General features: G+C 38.4%; 1 protein-coding gene across 1 annotated transcript; it reads right to left on the reverse strand.

Moving 5' to 3' along the window:
* Positions 1-9,588: 9,588 nt before the first annotated feature.
* Positions 9,589-11,265, reverse strand: LOC142172504 (uncharacterized). Its single transcript, XM_075236136.1, has 2 exons — positions 11,090-11,265; positions 9,589-10,144 (listed from the first exon to the last, which is right to left on the reverse strand). The coding sequence occupies exons 1-2, from the start codon at positions 11,263-11,265 to the stop codon at positions 9,589-9,591; spliced, it is 732 nt and encodes a 243-aa protein (XP_075092237.1).
* Between the last annotated feature and the right edge of the window lie 11,531 nt (positions 11,266-22,796).

A 22,796-nucleotide genomic window follows, 5' to 3' on the forward strand; every position in this document is an offset into this window, starting at 1 on the left:
GATCTCTTCGAGGGCCTCCCTTCGAGATAACTGCCTCATGTACTCGATAATGGTCTTCAGGCGGGCCTCGGTTGCTTTGACATCAGCCGTATACTGGGCCACCATCTATGGAGGTTAGGTGCATCCGAGCATTTATGGCTTCACATTCTTTGTCGAGGGCATCCCACTTTGCTAGAGCCAAGATCAGTTGCGCTCAGAGTTCATCATTTTGCTGGGACCGCTTATCAGCTTTCTCTTTCGCCACCCAAAGTTGAACCTCTACCGATGCCAACTGTGCCTGGGCGGTTTCCTTCTCCGAGGCCAACCGGTCCATTTTTCTCTTCCAACCGTCGATAATGGCCTGGACCTCATTCATTTCAACTCGAAGCTGGTTTATCCGGTAAATCTTCTGCTGAACCTGCGAGGTTTGGTCATTAGTCCCCGTGGCTAAGTCCTCATTTCTAACTTCAAAAATATTTACATGTTCATCCAAATCGGCATGCTCCCGCCTCAGGTTCAAACCTCCTTCTAAGCCTCATCCAGGCCGGCCTGAAGACCCTTGATGGCCCCTTAGTTATACTTACTAAGAATCTTGTACATGTCCCTTTTCTGGGCAAGTTCCTTAACCTCGAGCTTGAGATGGTTCACCTAGGCCCGGTACCGAAGGAAGCTCTTGTGGTTAAGTGCAGAGGAATACAAAAGGATTAAAAAGCATTAGAAGTATAAAAACCTAAGTAAAGGCTCGAAGGGTCTTAGTGATGCCTTACCCGATTCACTGCATGTTGCGCCTCATTGAAAAGGCATGACACATCCACCTCATTCATCTTCGCCTGGTCCTCTTCAATCACCAGGCATCGGAGATAGCTCGCCACTCCCAGGGGAGATAAAAGAACCCGGGCATCTTCCAGGACGGTGATGATTATCGACCTCTTGCGGCCGGGATCCATACTTGGGGCGGGAAATTGGTTGATTAATTTTGGGCCCACTGACTTTTGCAGACGGATCCTTATTCGGCACTTCCAGGTCACCCAACCCAAAAAAGTCTTCTAAAATGGCTGAATCCATACCATCGAAAAAAGAATGAAGGGGATCGTCTGCACCATGAGCCCCTTCGTGAGACCACTCCTTTACCACTCGGGCCTCCTCAAGCATGGATTTTGTGTGTGAAGGAAACCTGAGATCTCTATTACACCGAGCGGAGTAGAGCCGGCATTCCAAGAGGTCTCAAACCTCGTCTCCCGAACCTGAGGGAGATCGGCCTCTATCGTCTCCCCCTTGGTTGTGGCCTACTCTTCGGTGGGTCGACCCATGGGCCACAAAAAAATCTTCCTCGGGCTTGTCCTTGAGCCAAAGAAGTGAGTTCGAGTCTCGTGCTTGGGAATCAGAGCCTTTCTTTGGGCTACGAGCCAATATCTTTTTGGACTTCACCGCGAGCTTGGGGAGCCCGAAGCTTTTCTTTTCTTCTTCTTCTTTTGCCCTATTGCATCCCCCACCTGCCCTAAAGCGGAGGACTAGGGCATGTCCTCGTTTCCTTCTAAACGACTACGATTAGTGGTCTTAGGCAAACCTGCAAAAATAAGACAGAGGAAACGAGAATATAATGCAAAAAAATGAGCCTGATGTGACTTATTCGGGAGGGAAATCTTACCATGAGAATGGGACTCCCATCGGCCCTTCAGGAGTACATGCCATATGCACTCGGAATAAGGCATCTATGAACAAATTCCCTCGATCGATTCCTTGAACCGAGGAACGGCCTTTGGGGCTCGAGCAAGTGCTCCACCACCACCAGTAATAGTGAGGAAAAAGGAGATAAACATAAAATTAACATCTAAAGGAAAGTTGTACTTACGAGATACATTCCACTTCTCTAAGAATGGCATGAACTCGAGGGGAATCAAGTCTTCGGTCTTCACTCAAACGAAACTTCCCTGCCAACCCCGGTTCTGATCCTCATCAATACTCGAGAATGGGGCTTTGCTGGCCCGGCGTACAAGTTTTATTAGTCCCCCCTCAGAAGATTTGGGGACTGTATAGGCGGAGTAAGTGATGGATGGTGAACCGATGGGATTTGGTCGAAGGAGGATCACGATCCTCCACTGCGACGGATGGATATGATCGAGGCATACTTCGTACCTCTTATAAAAGTCCAGAATACTAGGTCCACCAGGCCCAGTGTGAAGGGATAAGTGTAAACACTTAGATACCCCTTCACATGGGTAGCAATGGAGTTCTCAGGCCGGGGGACTACTACGTCTATACTTACCTAGTTGTAGTCCTTTCGGACCACGAAAAGGACATATTCAGTGATAGAGCATATATATCTTGATGCCACCTCACCCCGGCCCTACACCGACGAGGGTTTTTCAACCTTAAAGTCATCGGCAATCGAACAATCCCCGGGGCTGAACATTTTCAATGGAGGCTCAGGAGTCGGTTCATTAGTAGTCGCACTAGGAGCGGACGTCTCGAGGACGACTACATTGGGAGTGACCTCCTCGATATCAGTGGTCGGTTCGGAAGAAGAATAAGCGACTTGTTGAGGAATAGATTTGGAAGTTTTAGCCATTGTTATCTAAAAAAGGCTTGAAAAATATGAAAAATGGTTGAAAGATGAAGAGTCAAGCTCACTGATTTAGGTGAAGACTAACTAAAAACTTGTAACTTACTGAGAAATCCTGAAGAACGGAGGTAAAAATATGAGAGTATGAAGAAGGGTAGTGATAGCCTGAAAACCGAAGGTAGAAGCTTAGTCAAAAGGTAAAAAAATGAACAAAGGATGAATGTATTTATAGATATTCTACGTTGTTTCGCATTCAGGTATGACTCGCCGATGGCTACCAAGTGTTCGAAGTCAGAATGACACGACTGAAGGGACGTTTCAGATTCTTTGTCATTTCTGTCACGGCGTATTGAAGAAGGAATCGAAGTGCCTATGTCGTTTCTCATCGTTTCAGTAAACCTACTCTCTAAGAAAGGAGGGGACTATCTGTATACGGGTGAAACCGAGCCCGTTGGACACCTCGATTGAAGCAAACATAGTAGAGACGTGACCGTAAGGAATCGGAATCAGGGCAAGGAGCCCCTCGTGTCGAGGTTCGGACAAAACACCTGCCCTCGGAAGAATCGGGGCCACGCCCCCCATGTCCGATTCGAATAAAACTTCTGAGAGCATTACCAGACATTCTTACACGATTAACAAAGGGTTCTGATACCCGTGCCCAACCAGATGTCATGGCGTAAATCTCGGCTCGTATCAGCAACGGATCAGTGATTAGCAAGATGAAATTTTTTTACCCTTTTTTAGGATTTTACTTAGGGAAAACTCCCCTACTATATAAAGGGGAGTCTAACTATTCATTAGGGGCATGGTAATATGCATATCAAGGTAAAAATCCTATTATTCTATGTTCTTACTTCTGTTTATCAGTTCTCCACTATTGTGAGCCCGAGATCGAAGACAGGCATTTTATTAAGTCATTACTGAGTCCGGGATCACTCTCACTATTGGTTTGGCAATTTATTATATCTTTTATCTGTTTAATCTAATGCTATTAATTATTTATATTAAATTAATCCGCATATCCTTAAAACCATGTATAAATTCAAATGTTATCCGTTTTTTTAGGATAAACAAAGTTCATGGATAGCGATTTGCCACAGTATTCCTTTCTATTCTCTCTCCAGGAATATGAATCATATAAAAGGTATGCAATGACTTTGTATCAGATAGACTTGTCGTAATTCAGTACACAACTTTGAATATGTTGTGTATTTTATTAGATGTTGCATAAACAAAAGGTAGTGTTTCTCCCAAGACTTGGAACAAATTTGTCATCTCAATAATTGTGTTAGGCTGACTAATACGAATACGAAAACATTACATTCAACATTGTGAAGCCTTTTGAGATTATAGAGTTGAAAAAGCATACTCCTACCATTTATGACCAGTCCTGCAGTCCTATAATATAAAATGGCATACCATATAGCGAAAATGGCTTTTGCTATTTATCATTTAAAATGTTGCATTTGGCTGCGAATAAATCTATCCTCCAATCTATCACCCAGCACTATATTTTCACTTTGTTTTGCTCTCACGCGTCAACCGCGAGTTGTAACATGCTCTTTCACCTGGCACTTCAGGTTGTGATAGAAATGCCTCCACAGTTTTAGGTCTAGAAGATTCAAATGATTCCAAGATTAGAGGCTTTTTTTAATGTATTAAGCCTAAAACTTGAATAGTTTTGAGGACCTTTTTCCCATCAGTATAGCTAATTAAAAGTTATGGTTTTCAAATGCGTACTTTCTTTCAAATACATTTACATATATGTGTAATGTATATTTGTGTCTATAAAAGAAAAAGCCTAGGACACTTTGCTCTTTTTTTCTTTTTTGCTTTTGACCTTCCCTTTCTTTTTCCTCCTCCTCCTCTTTCACCGCGCGAGCGGCATCTAACTTGATCACCATAACCAACACTTAGTCCCACCTCAACCTTACATCGTCTTTACATTAGATATTTCATTCTTTTTCTGTCTTTATTTTCTCTCAAGATAACACAACGAAGCATATTATAAAAGGTACACACATTGTCGAGAACTGTATTTTAGGGAGAAATGAATGTAGACCTAGTTATCTCACTCTCATATTTTACATATGACTATATGAGACATGTTGAATCGAATGGAATCTGAGTGTCCCATTTCCATATAAAACTTTGAAGAGTGACATAAAATAAAAGGGTACGTGTGTTCTCTACAATAAACCCATTTATATATTGACATCCTAAAAATTTGGTGAAATTAATTATGAACATGAGGAAAGTACACCAATTATCCTTTAGATTACGGAGATGAAAAAGTGTACTCCCTCCATCCCAAAGTGGTGGTGTTTGGTTGAATTTAAGAAAGAAAACTTGTGGTCTACGAGTGATATATATTTGTGTAGCAGTTATAAATCATTGAGAGTAAAATGAAAATTTTAAAATTAAATTATTTCTAGACAAGGAAGTAGTCATTTTTTGGAGACAAACTAAAATAGAATATATGACACATAAAATTAAATTATTTCTAAATTATGAAAGTATTATATTTCTTTTTATCTCTCCCAGAACAATGAAGCATATAAAAGGTAGTGACTCTGTCAACAACTTGATTTTTAGGGAGATATTCAGGTGCACTAATCAGTCTCAGTTTTATTTAACACGTGAGACTTGTTTTATTAGATAGACTCCAATTGTCGCATTTCAGTCCACAACATTGAATATACCAGGTGCACTACTATTTTGGATAGTCAAAAAAGATTTTCTTACCATATTTTTTGCAAATAATTTTAGATATTTTGAATTGTTGACGATGATGACACATAATATTTTTCATATAATTTTTAAATATTTAAAATTTATTTCAAAATTTTTTAAAAAATTCTACATTTGAATTCACATTAAAAAATTAGTAAATTCACCCTCGACTTCGAAAATATTCAAACAAATTGAAACAAGAGGAGTATTATATTTTATTCAATGTTAGCATAAAAGAAAAGTGAGTAGTGTGTTTTCTGCATACAAGACTTAACAAATTTGTCGTCTCAATAATTGAGTCAGGTTGACCACGAAGGCGAGGAAATTACAGTATACTCTCTCTATTAAAATTTAAATGACACACTTTGAGTCCGAAATTGAAATGATGCCAAAATTGGCATAAAATACGTTTTTTACAGTTAAAAAAAATTATATTTCTACATAAAACGCAATATAATACTGCGTTTTACTTTAACAGAAAGTTAGCCGTTAAAGTTAAACGCAGTATTATATTGCGTTTTATTAAAAAAAATAATTTTTAATGTAAAACGTTGTATTATAGAACGTTGTATTATAGAACGTTTTACTAACTTTGTCTGCATTTGCATTTTTGCACCATGCTATTTTCCTTTGCTCTTAATTCCAAATTTTTATACATGGGTCCCACAATTTTCCCTAGAATTTGGTGCACAACTTTCTTAAACACAAAGGAGTTTCAACAGTAAAAAAATGTTGATTAATCATATATATTTAATATTAAATATATATATGAAATATATTTAATATTAAAAATATATTAAAAAAGTAATTCCCTAATTTATTTTGGTATTACTATTACTTTCTGGGCGTTTGGACATAAGAATTGTAAAATTCCAAAAAAAAGTCTAAATTTTTTTAAGTGAAAATAGTATTTGAAAATTAGAGTTGTGTTTGAACATGAGTATGATTTTTTGGGTTATTTTGAACGTTTTGTGAGTGATCTAAGTGAATTTTGAAAAACAACTTTTTGGAGTTTTTCAAATTTTTAAAAAAATTCAAAATTCATCTTCAAGTGAAAATTGAAAAATTTATGGCCAAATATTGATTTCGAAAAAAAGTGAAAAAAAAAAATTCGAAAAAATCAGCATGCTTACCTATGAAAAATAGTAATGATTTATAATTGTAATATCCACGATATTATTTTTAAGTGATTAATGACTTGTAACTAGCGAGCAAGTTCAAATGGTCCTTAGAAGTTAGCAATTACAGGAGAAATCATATCATTATTTAATTCGAAGTGTTCCGTAAACTTAATGTATTAAAATTCTAGAAAGCTGCATCGTTTTATTCAAATCAATATTTTCTAGAAAAATTTTCACTTTTTTTTCGAAATCAATATTTATCTATAAAATTCTTAATTTCGAATATTTATCTATAAAATTCTTATTTTCATTTGAAGATGAATTTTGAAATTTTCCGAAAATTTGAAAAATTGTAAAAAAGCTATTTTTCAAAAAATTTACTCAAATCACTCACAAAAATTCAAAAACAACCCAAAATTAATTCATGTCCAAACACAACTCTAATTTTCAAATATCATTTTCACATGAATTTCTTTTTAACTTTTTTGAAATTTTACAATTCTTATGTCCAAACACCCACTAAAAATGCACAACACTATCAAACAAAGCATAATTAGGTAGTCTCACGCTAGAGTTATTTTCTAGAATAATGGGTATCATATTATTGATTATATTGTTACAAAAAATATGACAGTATTTTTATTATTTTGTTCTTATATCTTGTTAGATGACTATTTAAGTAATTAGCACACCTCACTTGGCTAATAATTCTACTGATGGACCTCATTTCACTACTATAGAATGGAGAAATATTTCCGGGAAATCAAAAATCTAAAACATGAGAAATAAAAAAGTATTGTTGCAATAACAAATAAGAAACAAAACATAATAAAATAATAAAATAAAAACAAAGAAATAAGTAGATACCTGGATCAACATTTTTTTTTACCGTTAAAACTCTTTTATGTTTAAGAAAGTTGTGCACCAAATTCTAGGGGAAATTGTGGGACCCATATATAAAAGGTTGGAATTAAGAGCAAAGGAAAATAGCATGGTGCAAAACTGCAAATGCAGACAAAGTTAGTAAAACGTGGTATAATACAAGGTTTTACATTAAAAATTAATTTTTTAATAAAACGCAGCGTTTAACTTTAACGGCTAATTTCCCGTTAAAGTAAAACACAGTATTATACTGCATTTTATGTAGAAATGTAACTTTTTTTTAACTGTAAAAACGTATTTTATGCCAATTTTGGCATCATTTCAGTTTCGGACTCGACACACTTTACTTATTAGTTTGTTTCAAAAAAAATGACACATTTTTATATTTAGAAGCAATTTAAGTTTAAACTTTTTATTTTTCACACTTTACCTTTAATGAGAAGTTTTTATAGTTACACAAATATTAGGCGAAATGCAGCAATAGTCACTTTTAAGCTGCTATTTAAAATATATCCACAATTTACGATGTATTTAGAGATTAGCCAATTCACCCAAACTTTAGGACTGAGTATCCTTAATTTGGAAATTCATGACTTAGTGTCCTGAATTTTTGAGCTGCTAATTTGAAATTCAAGACTAAGTTTCCTAAATTTCTGAACTAGTAATTTAAAATTCAGAATATAAAATTCGAATTTCATGGCACAATTTTCGAACTTTAGAACACGATGTCTAGAAGTTTGAATGTTGAGGTCTAAACTTTAGGTTGTCATGTCCTGAAGTTTGAGCGAAATTGGCTAATTTTTAAATTCATTATAAATTATTAATATATTTTAAATAGCATGCTTAAAAGTGACTTCCTGTTGTTATTTCTACCCAATATCATGAACCCATAAAAATTTTGACCTTAAACTTTTAAGATACATATTTTTCTAAAAAAATTAAAAAAAAAAAATTATGACAAATCAAATTACATTATCTAACTTGAAACGAGGGAGTACAATATGTTACCAATCATAAAACGGCATACCATATTATGAGGACAATGCTGACCGACAAGTCTAAAAACAACCTAAAGATCGAGGACCAAGTGTTTTCTGCTGCTACTCCTTCAGCCGAGCATGCCGCAATTTTGAAAGAAAAGTGGGTTTAAGATATATGTGTTTAAAGTCAAGCCACGTATTTTTACTTCGAGGTCATGTCAATTCATCAAACGAAAATCTTGTGCAGCGTGACTGAAAATAAAGCTCAATGAATTAACAAGGGATAACGACATATATACCATTATTTCATTAGCCCCCCCCCCCCCCACCACCACCACCACTTCCCAACAGAATACTCTATGTGTTGTGTTATTATGATATTAAGACCACACACATATAGAACGCATATGAAGAAGCTTGGCAGCAAACAAGTCTAGTAAAGACGCCGGCAAATCAATCTGGACCAAGAACCTGAATTAATACATATTATAGGAATTAATTCCTTTTGAGTTTTGGTTTTCTGTATTAGCCCAAAATTTATACATATTCTATAATTTAAAATACATATTTTCTCTTTTTGAAATTGATATGATATTGTTAGAAATCATTGTTTAACTCCAGTAGAACTTTTTGTGTTATACAACCTGATATTCGAAATTGATGTATGCTAGTACTTCAAGTGCTTACTGGAAGGTTGTAACCGAGCACGCATAGGACACAAGCAATTTTAACCTAGAAAAGATATCTAATTCAGAGAGTACACGTTGCTTTAGAAAAGGAAAGTGATCTAAATTGTAAAACGATAAAGGGTTTTTTGTCATTTCTTATTTTGATCATGTATTCAACAACAATACAACATACCCAGCGAGAAACTCACAAGTGGGGTCTGGGAGGGTAGGATGTACGCAAACCTTATCTCTACATTTTGTAAAGATAGAGAAGTTGTTTTTGATAGACCATCGCCACAAAAAAATATGAGGAAAGAGCATTTGCAGCAAACAGTATCAACAACACAAAATTAGATAAATCGAAGCGAAAAAGACAATAATGTGTATAGAAGTAAGAAACAGAACAACATATAGTAAAAAAAAAAAAAGTAAGCCTAAAGGAATGCAAAAGCAATACGAATATTTCCGGTAAGGAAAAGACGAACGCTCAGCAACCTACTAACCTTCAACCATAATCCTTAACCTCCACACCCTCCTATCAAATGTCATGTCCGCGGTTAGCTGGAGTTGCACCATGTCCTACCTAATCACTTTCCGCCATGACTTCTTTGGCTTACCTCTACCTCTCCGCATATTCCCCATAGCCAACCTCTCGCATCTCCTCACTGGGCAGTTGTGTCCCTTCTCTTCACATGCCTGAACCATCTTAACCTCACTTCTCGAATCTTGTCCTCCACAAAGACCACTCTCACCATGTCCCTAATATCTTCATTCATAATCTTATCTCTCCTGGTATGCCCATAGATCCATCTCAACATTCTCATTTTTACCACTTTCATCTTCTGGACGTGAGATTTCTTGACAGGCCAACACTCTGCCACATACAACATAGTTGGTCTGACCACCACTTTGTAGAACTTACTGTTAAGTCGCAGAGGTACATTCTTGTCACATAACACACTAGATGCTAACTTCCATTTCATCCACCATGTTCCAATACGATGTATGACATCATCATCAATCTCCCCATTATCATAGATTATTGACCCAAGGTACTTAAAACTAGCTCTCTTGGGGATGACTTGTGGATCAAGTCTCACGTCCATATCCATTTCATGAGTCATATCACTGAACTTGCACTCCAAGTGTTCCGTCTTGTTCCTTCTCAACTTGAAAGCTTTCGACTCTAGGGTTTGTCTCCAAACCTCCTGCCTCGCGCTAACCCAACGTCGCGTCTTGTCAATTAGTACTATGTTATCAGCGAATAATATGCATCATGGCACCTCCCTTTGAATGTGGTTCGTCAAACATCCATTGCCAAGGCAAATAAAAAAAGGTTAAGAGCCGATCCCTGATGCAAACCCAACTCAACTAAAAAGTGTTCCGAGTCCCCACATGTCATCCTTACCCGAGTCTTAGATTTATTATACATGTCTTAATCACCCTAATGTAAGCTATTGGAACACCTCTAGCTTCCAAACATCTCCATAAAACCTCCCTCAAGACTTTATCATATGTTTTTTCAAAATCCATGAACACTATGTACAGGTCCCTCTTTCTCTCTTTATACTTCTCCACCAGTCTCCTAACGAGGTGAGTAGCTTCCATAGTTGAACGCCCTAGCATAAATCTAAATTTATTCTCGAAAATAGACACACTTCGCCTCCCCCTCGCTTCCACCATCCTCTCCCAAACTTTTATAGTATGGCTTAGTAGCTTGATACCCCTATAGTTATTGCATTTTTAGATATCACCCTTGTTCTTATACAACAGAATCTTGTACTCCACCTCCATTCTTCGGGCATCTATTTCGTCCTAAAAATGATATTAAACAACTTAGTAAGCTACTCCACAGTTTCCCAGTTTGCGTACTTCTAAAATTCAACCAGAATTTCTCTGGCCCGGTCGCTCTACCCCTGCTCATCTTAGGCATAGCCTCCATAACCTCTTCATCCTTAATACGCTTAAAATATCCAAAATCTCGATGACTCACGGCGTGCTCCAACTCACCTAGCACAATGCTCTTATACCTTCTTCGTTCAAGAGTTTATGGAAATATGTTTGTCATCTTCGTCTAATAAGTATCTCTTCCACCAATACTTTTCCTTCCTCATCCTTAATGCACTTCACTTGGCCCAAGTTACGGGCCTTCCACTCTCTCACCTTGGAAAGCTTGTACAACTTTTTATCCCCGCTTTGGCTCCCAATTCTTCATACAGACGTTCAAACGCTACAGTCTTAGCCGTCGTAACTGCTAGCTTTGCCTCCGCCCTTGCCTTCTTATACCCCTCCCTATTAGCAATCTTTTCCTCCTTGTCCTTGTTCTCCACCAGATTCATGTATGCTGCTTTTTTGCTTCAACTTTACTTTGGACCTCACTATTCCACCACCAATCCCCTTTGTGACCTCCCGAATGACCTTTCGAAACCCCTAATACCTCTCTAGCAGCTTCCCGAACGCAACTTGCTGTCATGGTCCACATACTATTCGCGTCCCCACTGCCCCTCCAAGCCCCCATAACTAGCAACTTATTCCCAACTCCTATGTTTTGTCCTTAATGAAGGCTCCCCACTTGATCCTAAGTTGACCATATACATGTCTCTTTTTCCTCTCCCCCTTAATCTCTAATTATAGAATCAAGAGCCTATGTTGGGACGAGAGATTCTCGCTCGGAATAACCTTACAGTACAAGCATAGACAACTATCACCCTTTCTGAAGAGTGATTGAGGTTTATAATTATATATGTACTTGTATTCTTATTTTACATTCTACCCCGCATAAAATATTATATAAATTTTATTATTTGTTTATACGATATTATGTATGAAGAAAAAAACCAACTAAACATTGTTTTAGTTATGTTGGATTTTACACCAAGAATTTTTTTCGTAAAAAACCAACCAAACAATGTATAATACTACTGGTTTTTTATGTAGTGGTTGTTTGGTTAGTTGTATTTTAATGATTAATATCAACAATTCAACCCTTTTAGATGAAATTATCATACAGTTCAATATTATATTTGAGCATGCAAAGATTATGAGTTCAAATCTCATCGCTATCGAATAAAAATATTTTTTATGTGTGACGATCTGATAGGTTGTTTTGAGTACTAACCTTTATTTCCATATTTCAAGATCCCTATTAGCTTCATTTGATGTTTCTTGATTGTGTGCACAGTACATATCTTTTGTCGAAAAGCTTTTACGTGAAATTTTGAAGAAAATATGATTTGGCTTTAAAAATAACTTGAGTTGACTACGGTCAATATTTTGTGTAAATGACCCCGGATCGATATTTTGACGATTTCAGTAGGTCTTATTATCATTTTAGACTTGAGCGTACACACGAAATTAAATTCAGAGGTCCCTAGATTGATTTGACTTATTTGCCGAAAGTTAGCAATTTGAAAGTTTGGAAACTTCTTAGGTTTGACCGTAGGTTGGCTTTATGGCTATCGGGTTTGGATTTTTATTTTGGGACTTGGAATATGTCTATTTGCTATTTGAAACTTGTCTGCAAAATTAGGTGATATTTGGAATTGGTCTGATATAATTCGGACGCTTAGTTGTAATTCTCGAGATTCTTGATTTTTCTTTGAAGTTCCATGCATTTTGATGTCTGATTCATAAGTGTTATTTTGGTGTTTGGATGGCGCGAATGAGTTCGTATGATGTTATTACACTTTTTGTGCATGTTTGATTTAAAGCCCGAGGGGCTCGGCTGAGTGTCAGGTAGGCTACAGACCATTTTAAACTTAAGAGGTTGCTGGCTTTCAACAGTTTCTGGTGTCTGGTGCGTTGTGCTTCGCGATCGCGAAGCTTTTCTAGCGATCCTGAAGGGGAAATTTGGGCTGGGGGATGGTTATTCTTTGCGAACGCGAAGACCTGGTCGCGAACGCGAAGTAGAGGAGGGTTTACCCTTCATGAGTGCGACAGGCTTCCTGCGAATGCATAGCTTTGTGGGATTTGGGTGCAAGTCAAGTGGTTCCTCTTCGCGAACGTAGATCCTAGTTCACGAACAGGAAGACCCTCTAACCGCCTCTCTCTGCAAACGCAACAGGTGATTCACGATCGCGAAGTACCTGACCCTCAGGTATTAAAATAGCTGAAAGTCGGGATTTTAACCATTTTTCACCATTTTGAAGTTAAATCTCGGCCTAGGGGCTATTTTGTAGAGGTTTTTCATCCCTAATTCATTAGTTAGTAAATTTTAACTTTTTATCTTAAATTTTTATAAACACCCATTGATTTTAAACTTTAATCTAGGATTTTTCAGGATATAAATTAGGGATTTGGGAAGAAATTGGAAATTTTGTCAAATTGAGATTTAGACCTCAAATTGAGGTCGGATTTCGAAGCAAATTACATAATCGGGCTCGGAGGTGAATAGGTAATTTTATTTTGGTCCAAATCTTAGGTTTTGACCAAGCGGGTCTAGGGTTGACTTTTGTTGACTTTTTCTCAACACATTAAAGATTGAATCTTTTTTTCTCGTGGGTAGTTTCTAAAGCCTATTTTGAATTATTTAAACTATATTTGGCTTGATTTGATTGGTTTGGAGGCTAATTCTAAAGGAATAGCATCGAGCATTGATTTGGTTACGGAGTAAGGTAAGTGTCATTGTTAACTTTGGCTTAGGGATTAGGACTTGTTGGTCTATTTGCTACATGAATTATGTGTGGGAACGGTGTATATGTAAGGTGACGAGCATATATATGTTTTTATTGAATTAAAGCATGCGAGTAAAAATTGTTGTATTGTACTATGTTGTTTTCATGACTATGTTTTTCATGTCGTAGTTAGATTATTACTTCCTTAATTGCTCACCTTCTTATCTATTGATTATTTTGGAGTTGTTGGAATTTTGAATGTTGAGTTGAATTATCATTTCACTAAGTTAGAGGTGAAATATCTACCCGCCTTGTTTTGCTATTTTGGATTATTGTTATTGCTTGGTGAGGAAGAGTGAAAAGCACGAAGGGTATTGTCGTGCCTTATTTGCATACGATATCATTCATTTGAGAGATTGTGAGGATTAAAGCACAAAAGGTGATGCCAAGCATTTGATTACTTATTATTATTTATCACATCATGTGAGGTTGAGAGTAAAAGCACAAAGGGTGGTCCCGTGCCATTTCATTTATGGAATTACATGGTGAGGCCGAGAGAAAAAGCACAAAGGGCGATGCCGTGCCACTGTTGACTTCATTGATTTCTTTGTTTCCAGATTGATGATTTAATTGGTTGCATTACTATTTTTTCATAAAAAAGGTTATTCAGTGAGTTTTTACTTGTCGTTCTTATCGTACCCCCTTCTATGTGTCCGCTCCCAATTAATATTTAATTGTCTTACTTATTATTTTGCTGCTTTATCTATATATTCATTCAAGATTTATGTAGGTGTCTTATCTTAGCCTCGTCACTACCTCGTCAGGGTTAGGCTCGACACTTACGGAGTATATTGGGTCGGTTGTACTCATGCTACACTTGTGCACTTCTTGTGCAGATACTGGTGTTTGTCCCAGCAGCGTCTAGTGGTGTCTCTGCTTCGATTAAGCTGAATTGGAGACTTAGAGGTATACAAGTAGATGTTAGGTGACATCACGATCCTGAGGTTGGGAATTCCGGGTCATGACAAGTTGGCTTCAGAGCACTAGATTGCCTAGGTCTCACAAGTCATGATCAAGCTTAGTAGAGTCTGGAGGATCGGTACTAAGAAGTTTGTACTTATCTTTGAGAGGCTATAAAGCTTTATGAAAATTTTGCTTCTTCTTTCTCTATTGTGCAATTTTATTCTATCACTGAAGTTTGAATCGTTCAATTCTTATTCTCTCTCAGATGGTGAGGACATGCACGGCATCTATGGCAGGTCAAGAGCGGAACCCCAGGTTGCTGCCGCTACCACTGGTAGAGGCGGGGGCCGGGGTCAAGCAAGAGATAAGAGGCAGAGGTAGAGCTCACCCTAGAGCACGTGTAGCAACACCTATTCCGGAGCCTCAGATCGAGCAGGAGGAGAAGGTTCATGTTTAGACCATGCCAGTTGGACCAGCTCAGGTCTCAAAGGGGTTTATTACTACCCCGATACTTCAGGATGCTCTAGTTCGCTTAGTGGACCTTATGGAGAGCGTGGCCCAGACAAATACATTTCCAGTAGCACCAAGTATCTCTTAGGCTAGGGAAGGAGCACAGACCGCCGCTACTCACACACCATAGCAGATGGCTCACAAATGTCATACGAGAGTTCTGCTAGTAGGAGTGGCTCAACCTATTGTTGCTAAACAGACTGGAAGAGGCCCACATTTTTTTCAAAGGGATTGATGAGATTGGATAAGTTCACAAAGTTATTTCCTACTTGCTTTGGTGGCACACCTTCTAAGTACCCATAGGATTTCATTGTCGTTGCCACGAGGTGTTCCGCAATATGGGTATCATGGAGTCCAATGGAGTCAACTTTGTAGTATTTCATATGATCGGTTCCGCTAAGAGGTGGTGGCAGGATTATAAGCGGGGCAGACCAGCAGGTTCACCGCCACTCAATTGGGATCCGTTTTTGCTAGCTATTTTTGGAGAAGTTCATTCCTTTTACTATGAGAGATGAGTACCGCAGGCAGTTTGAGCGCCTCCAGTAGGGTAGCATTGTTGTTACCCAATATGATACTAGATTCATGGATTTAGCTCGTCATGCATTCATATTGTTTCCTACTGAAAGGGAGAGAGTGAGGAGATTCGTTGATGGTCTTGCTTTTGGTATCAGGCTATAGATGGCCAAGGAAACCGGGGACGATATTTCTTTCCAGAGGGTAGTAAAGATTGCTAAACGGATCGAAATGATTTGTGGTCAGGATAGGGAGGCGGTATCTGAGAAGAGGCCTCGTCACTTTAATGGTTTCAATGGTGCCTTTTTTGGAGGCAGGGGTTCATTTGGTAGAGGACATCCTTCCATGTCGATTTAGTCAATGCTTCAGGCATCCCACGGTATTCGGATAGTCGTGGTTCTTATGGATCTTATCTTGCACAGCTAGCCTACACCGCACATTTAGCTCTTATTAGTGCACCTCTGATCCAAAGTTATCATAGTGATTATTTAGGTCGAAAGGGTTAGTTCCAGGGTCAGCAGTCACAGTAGCCGAGTACTTGTTATACTTGTGGAGATTCGAGGCATGTCACGAGGTTCTGCCCTAAGTCACAGGGCAGCATGCCACAACAGGATTCTCGTGTTGTGGTTTTAGCACGGGTTGCTCCACCACCCGCTCAGCTAGCTAGAGGGGGGTCAGACTGCTAGAGGTAGAGATCAGGCCATTAGTAGTGGAGGTCAGGCCATTAGAGATGGAGGCCAGCTAGCTAGAGGTTGTCTGAGAGGTAGAGGTTAGAGTGATGGGGCGCAACCCCATTTTTATGTATTTTCATCTAGGCCTGATATAGAGTCATCTAATGTCGTCATCATAGGTATTGTTTCTGTTTGCCATAGGCCTGATCTAGGATCTACTTATTCATATGTGTCATCCTATTTTGCTTCATATCTGGTTATGCCTCATGATTCTTTGATTGCTCATGTCTATGTGTCCATGCCTGTGGGAGATTCTATTATAGTAAATCGTGTTTATAGTGTGCGATTTCTATGGTGAGCTATGAGACTAGGGTAGATCTCCTACTTCGTGATATTGTAGACTTTGATGTTATATTGGGCATATATTGGTTATCACCTTATCACACTATTTTGGATTGTCATGCCAAGACTGAGACATTAGCCATGCCGGGGTTGCCTCGATTAGAGTAGAGAGGCATTTCTAGCCATTCTACTAGCAGGATCATTTCTTATGTGAAGGCTCGAAGTATGGTTGAGAAGGGGTATCTAGCATATTTAGGCTATATACGTGATCCTAATGAAGAGGTTCCTTTCATAGATTCAATATCAGTTGTGCGCGAGTTCCTAGAAGTGTTTCCTATAGATCTGTCAGGGATGTAACCCGACAGAGATATTGACTTTTGTATTGATCTGGTTCCTGGCGCTCAGCCTATTTCTACCGTACCACGCAGTATGCCCACAATTGAGTTGAAAGAATTAAAGGGGCAGTTGCAGGATTTGCTTGACAATGGATTCATTAGACCTAGTGTCTCGCCTTGGAGTGAACTAGTGTTGTTTTTGACAAAGAAAGATGGAATGATGAGGATATGTATAGATTATCGACAATTGAACAAAGTCACTATCCAGAACAAATATTCTTTTCCTTGGATTTATGACTCATTTGATCAGCTCCAGGGTGACAAAGTGTTTTTGAAGATTAAATTGAGACCTGGCTACTATCAGTTAAAGATAAGGGCATCAGATGTCCCTAAGATAGCTTTTCAGACATAGTATAGTCATATAGTCACTATGACTTATTAGTAATGTCATTTGATTTGATTAATGCCCCAGCAACATTTATGGATTTGACGAACTGGATGTCCAAACCCTATTTGGATTCTTTTATGATCGTCTTCATTGATAATATTTTGGTTTACTTCCACAGTCGAGAGAAGCATGAGTAGCATCTTCGAGTCGTACTTTAGACCTTGAGGATAGTCAGTTATATGCCAAGTTTTCAAAGTATGAGTTCTGGTTAGACTCGGTTGCCTTTTTGTTCCATGTTGTATCTTTGGAGGGCATTAAGGTGAATCCTAAAAAGATTAAGGAAGTTCAGAACTAGACTAGACCAACTTTAGCTATAGTTATTCGGAGCTTCCAAGGTTTGGAAAGTTATTATCGCTGGTTCGTGGATGGGTTTTCATCTATCTCAGCCCCATTGACCAAGTTGACTCAGAAGGGTGCTCTTTTCATATGGTTCGACGAGTGTGAGCTGAGCTTTTAGAAGCTCAAGACTACTTTGTCTACAACCCTAGTGTTGGCATTGCCTACGTGTTCGGGATCTTACACCGTGTATTATGATGCATCACGTATTGGGCTTGGCGCGATATTGATGCAGGATGGTAGGGTGATTTCCTATGTGTCTCAACAGTTGAAGGATCATGAGAAGAATTACCTTGTTCATGACTTAGAAATGACATCCATTGTTCATGCGTTGAAGATTTGGAGGCACTATCTGTACGACATTCATTGTGAAGTCTATACCAATCATCGGAGTCTCCAGCACCTGTTCAAACAGAAAGACCTTAATTTACGACAGTGTATATGGCTAGAGTTGCTAAATGACTATGATATCACCATATTATATCATCTGGGAAGGCTAATATAGTGGCCGATGCATTGAGTAGGAAGGCAGAGAGCATGTGTAGTTTGGCATATTTATCGGTAGCTGAGAGGCCACTAGCCATGGATCTTTAGGCTTTAGCCAACTGTTATATGAGATTAAATGTTTCGAAGCCCATCTGTCTTCTTGCTTGTGTTGTACACAATTTTCATTGTTGGAGCGTATCAAGGCTCGCCAGTTTGATGATCCTCACTTATTGGTGTTGAAGGATACGGTGCAGCGAGGTTGCGCCAAGGAGGTTGTGATTGAAAATGATGATGTTATGTGGCTTCACGGCCGGATTTGTATTCCAAATATTTATGGGTTAAGAGAATTTATTCTTGAGGAGGCACACAATTTGTGTTATTCTATTCACCTAGGTGTCACGAAGATGTACTGTGACTTGAAGAATAAAGAAAGACATCGTTGCTTATGTATCCCGTTGTTTGAATTATCAACAGGTGAAGTATTAATATCAAAAATCGGGTGGATTGACTTAGAGATTAGAGATACCAGAGTGGAAGTGGGAGCGCATCACTATGGATTTCATGGTAGGCTGCCACGGACCTTGAAGAAATATGATGCAATCTGGGTTATTGTGGACCGGTTGACTAAGTCCGCACACTTTATTCCGGTGGCGACTTCTTATTCTTCAGAGCGGTTGGCTCAGGTTTACATTCAAGATATTATCCACCTACATGACATGTCTATTTCCATCATTTATGATCGAGGCACGCAGTTTATATCACATTTCTGAAGAGTCGTGCAGCGTGCGTTAGGCATGCGGGTTGAGCTGAGCATAGCGTTTCATCCGCAAAGGAATGGATATCCCAAGCGCACTATTTAGATCATGGAGCGTGCTTCTGTTATGGATTTCGGAGGTTCATGGGACCAGTCCTTACCTCTTGCAGATTTCGCCTACAACAATAATTACTAGTCGAGTATTCAGATGGCGCCGTATAAGGCCTTATATGGAAGGTGATGTCGTTCGTTGATCAGTTAGTTTGAGCCCGAAGAGGCTAGGTTATTTGGCACCAAATTGGTATGTGATGCTATGGAGAAGTATAAGTTGATACCGGATCGGTTTCATATAGCTCAGTCCAGAAATAAGAGTTATGCAGACCGGAAGGGTTAGTGATGTAGCTTATATGGTAGGTAAGAAGGTTCTTCTCCAAGTGTCGCCTATGAATGGCGTGATGAGGTTTGGAAGGAAAGGAAAGTTGAGACCGAGGTTTATTGGCCATTTGATATCTTAGAGAGAGTTGGGGAAGTTTCCTATAAGCTTGCATTGCCTCCTAGCCTATCAAGAGTACATCCGGTATTCCATGTTTCCATGATTTGGAAGTACCCTGATGAAAGCTCGCATGTTTTGGACTTCAGCAAGGTTCATCTTGATGAGAATCTAGCCTATGAAGAGGAGCCGGTGGCTATTCTAGCCTGGCAGGTTCGAAAGTTGAGATCTAGGAGTTTTCATCTGTGAAAGCACAATGGAGAGGTCAGTCAATCGATGCAGCAACGTGGGAGTCTGAGTCAGATATGCGGAGTAAATACCCACACCTTTTCACCAATTCAGATAATTTTCTGTCTCTGTTCGAGGAAGAACGTTTCAATTAGAGGTGGAGAATGTGACGACCTGATAGATCATTTTGAGTATTATCCCTTATTTCCGTGTTTCGAGACCCCTATTAGCTTTATTTAATGTTTTTTTATTTGTTTGCGGAGTCGGGGTCTTTTCGAAAAGTTTTTAGGTGAAATTTTGAAGAAAATATAATTTTTGGCTTTTAAAATAACTTGAGTTGACTACGGTCAACATTTCATATAAATGACCCCGGATCGGTGTTTTGACAATTTCGGCATGTCCTATTGTGATTTTAAACTTGGGCGTATGCCTGAAATTGAATTCGCAGGTCCCTATGTTGATTTGGCATGTTTTGCCGAAGAAATTTGGAAGTTTGGAAACTTCCTAGATTTGACTGAAGGTTGACTTTATTACTATCGAGTTCAGATTTTGATTTTGGAACTTGGTATAGGTCTGTTTTCCTATTTGAAACTTGTCTGCAAAATTTGGTGCAATTCGGAGTTTGTTTGATAGGATTCAGGCGCTTAGTTGTAATTCTAAAGGTTCTTGAGCTTTCTATGAAATTTCATTCATTTTGATGTCTCATTCGTAATTCTAGGTGTTATTTTAGTGTTTTGATCATAGAGCGAGTTTGTATGATGTTATTACACTTGTGTACATATTTGGTTTGGAGTCCGAAGGGCTCGGGTGAGTGCCGGATAGGCTACAAACCATTTTAGACTTAAAAGGCTGCTGATTTTCAATAGTTTCTAGTGCCTGGTGCATTTTACTTCGCGATCACGACCGGGAAATTTGGGATAGGGTCTGGTTATTCTACGCGAACGCGAAATAGATGGGGTTTTACCCTTCGCGAACGCGTAGCTTTGTGGGATCTGGGGGCAGGTCAGGCGGTTCCTCTTCATGAACGCTAACACTGGATCGCGAATGTGAATGCATGTGGGGGTTGCCATTTGGCTGCTGCTCTTCGCGGACGCATCAGGTGCTTCGTCAACACGTAGAACACCTGACGCCTAAGTATTAAAATAGCTGAAAATCGGGATTTGAACCATTTTTCACCATTATGAAGTTAGAGCTCGACCTAGAGGCGATTTTGAAGATGTTTTTCAACTCTAATTCATTGGTTAGTAAATTTTAACATGTTTTGTTATATGTCCATGAACACCCAATGATTTTAACCTCTAATCTAGGATTTTGTTTTTGCGGTAGAAATTAAGAATTTGGGTAGAAATTGAAAACTTTGTAAAATTTAGCTTTAGACCTCAAATTGAGGTCGAATTTACATAATTTGGCTCGGGGGTGAATGTGTAATTGAGTTTTGGTTCGAATCTCGAGTTTTGACCAAGCGAGGCCAAAGTTGACTTTCGTTAACTTTTTTTCAAACTCATTACATATTCAATCTTTTACGCTCGTGGATAGTTTCTAACGCCCATTTTGAATTATTTGAACTATATTTGACTGATTTGAAGGCTAATTCTAAAGAAAAGGTCATGGTTGAGCATTGACTTGGTTGCGGAGTGAGGTAAGTGTCGTGGTTAACTTTGACTTGAGGGATTAGAACTTGTTGGTCTATTTTCTACGTGAATTTTGTATGAGAATGACATATGTGTAAGGTGACGAGTATATATATGGTGTTATTGGGTTAAAGCACGCAGCTAAAAATTATTTTATCGTACTATGTTGTTTCCATAACTATGTTTTTCATGTCGTAGTTAGATTATTACTTCCTTAATTATTCACCTTCTTATCTATTGATTATTTTGGAGTTGTTTGTATTTTGAAAGTTGAGATGAATTATCATTTCATTAAATTTGAGGTGAAATAGCTTCCCGCCTTATTTTGCTATTTTGGATTAATGTTGTTGCTTGGTAAGGAAGAGTGAAAAGCAAGAAGGGTGTTGTTGTATCTTATTTGCATACAGTAGCATTCATTTGAGAGATCATGAGGATTAAAGCACGAAGGGTGATGACGTGGATCTGATTGCTTATTATCATTTATCACATCATGTGAGGTTGAGAGTAAAAGCACAAAGGGTGGTCCCGTGCCATTTCATTTATGGAATTACATGGTGAGGCCGAGAGAAAAAGCACAAAGGGCGATGCCGTGCCACTGTTGACTTCATTGATTTTTTGGTTTTCGGATTGGTGATTTAATTGGTTGTATTATTATTGTTTTTCATAAAAAGGTTATTCAGTGAGTTTGTACTTGTCGTTCTTATCGTACACCCCTTTTTATGTGTCCGATCCCAATTAATATTTAATTATCTTACTTGTTACTTTGTTGTTTTATGTTTATATTCATTCAGGATTTACGTAAGTGTCTTGTCATAGCCCCGTCACTACCTCGTCGGGTTTAGGCTTGACACCTATGGAGTACATTGGGTTGGTTGTACTCATGCTACACTTTTGCACTTCTTGTCCAGATATTGGTGTTGATCCCAACGGCGTATAGTGGTGTCTCTGCTCGGATTTAGCTGCATTGGAGACTTGATGTATAGTTTCACGGCGTCTGTAGACCTGAAGGCCCCTTCTTTATCCAGTTTGTTGTATATTTAGTTTCAAATAGTCGTACTTTGTCTCAAACCGTATATGTAGTATTCTAGTTGCTCAAATACTTATGATTCCGAATTTCTGGGAGTAGTTAGCATTACGTTATCTATACTACCACTATGTTAAATTATGAGTTTATTAATTGTTGTTTATCATCACTCTGTAATAATTGTTAAAGACTGGTTAATTAATCTAATAACATCGGCTTGCCTAGCAAGTAGATGATAGATGCCATCACGGTTTCGAAATTGAGAATTTTGTGTCGTGACATTTTGTGTTTAACCCATGATATCTACAAATTAAAACAATCTCCCTCTACTTCATTGGTTATAGTCTTGTGCTGATAACGTGTTATGAAACAATAAAAGTAGAAGAACAATATTACAGAGAAAGAGAGAGTAATTCTTATTGATATTTTGGGATGATTTACAATGGGGTAAGACCCCTCTATTTATAGGGAAAAAATGACTTAGCCACAAAGTAAAACTCTCTACAAGATAGACATTCACTCTAAA

The sequence above is a fragment of the Nicotiana tabacum genome, chromosome 18, assembly GCF_000715075.1.
Source record: "Nicotiana tabacum cultivar K326 chromosome 18, ASM71507v2, whole genome shotgun sequence".
Classification (NCBI taxonomy): domain Eukaryota; kingdom Viridiplantae; phylum Streptophyta; class Magnoliopsida; order Solanales; family Solanaceae; genus Nicotiana; species Nicotiana tabacum.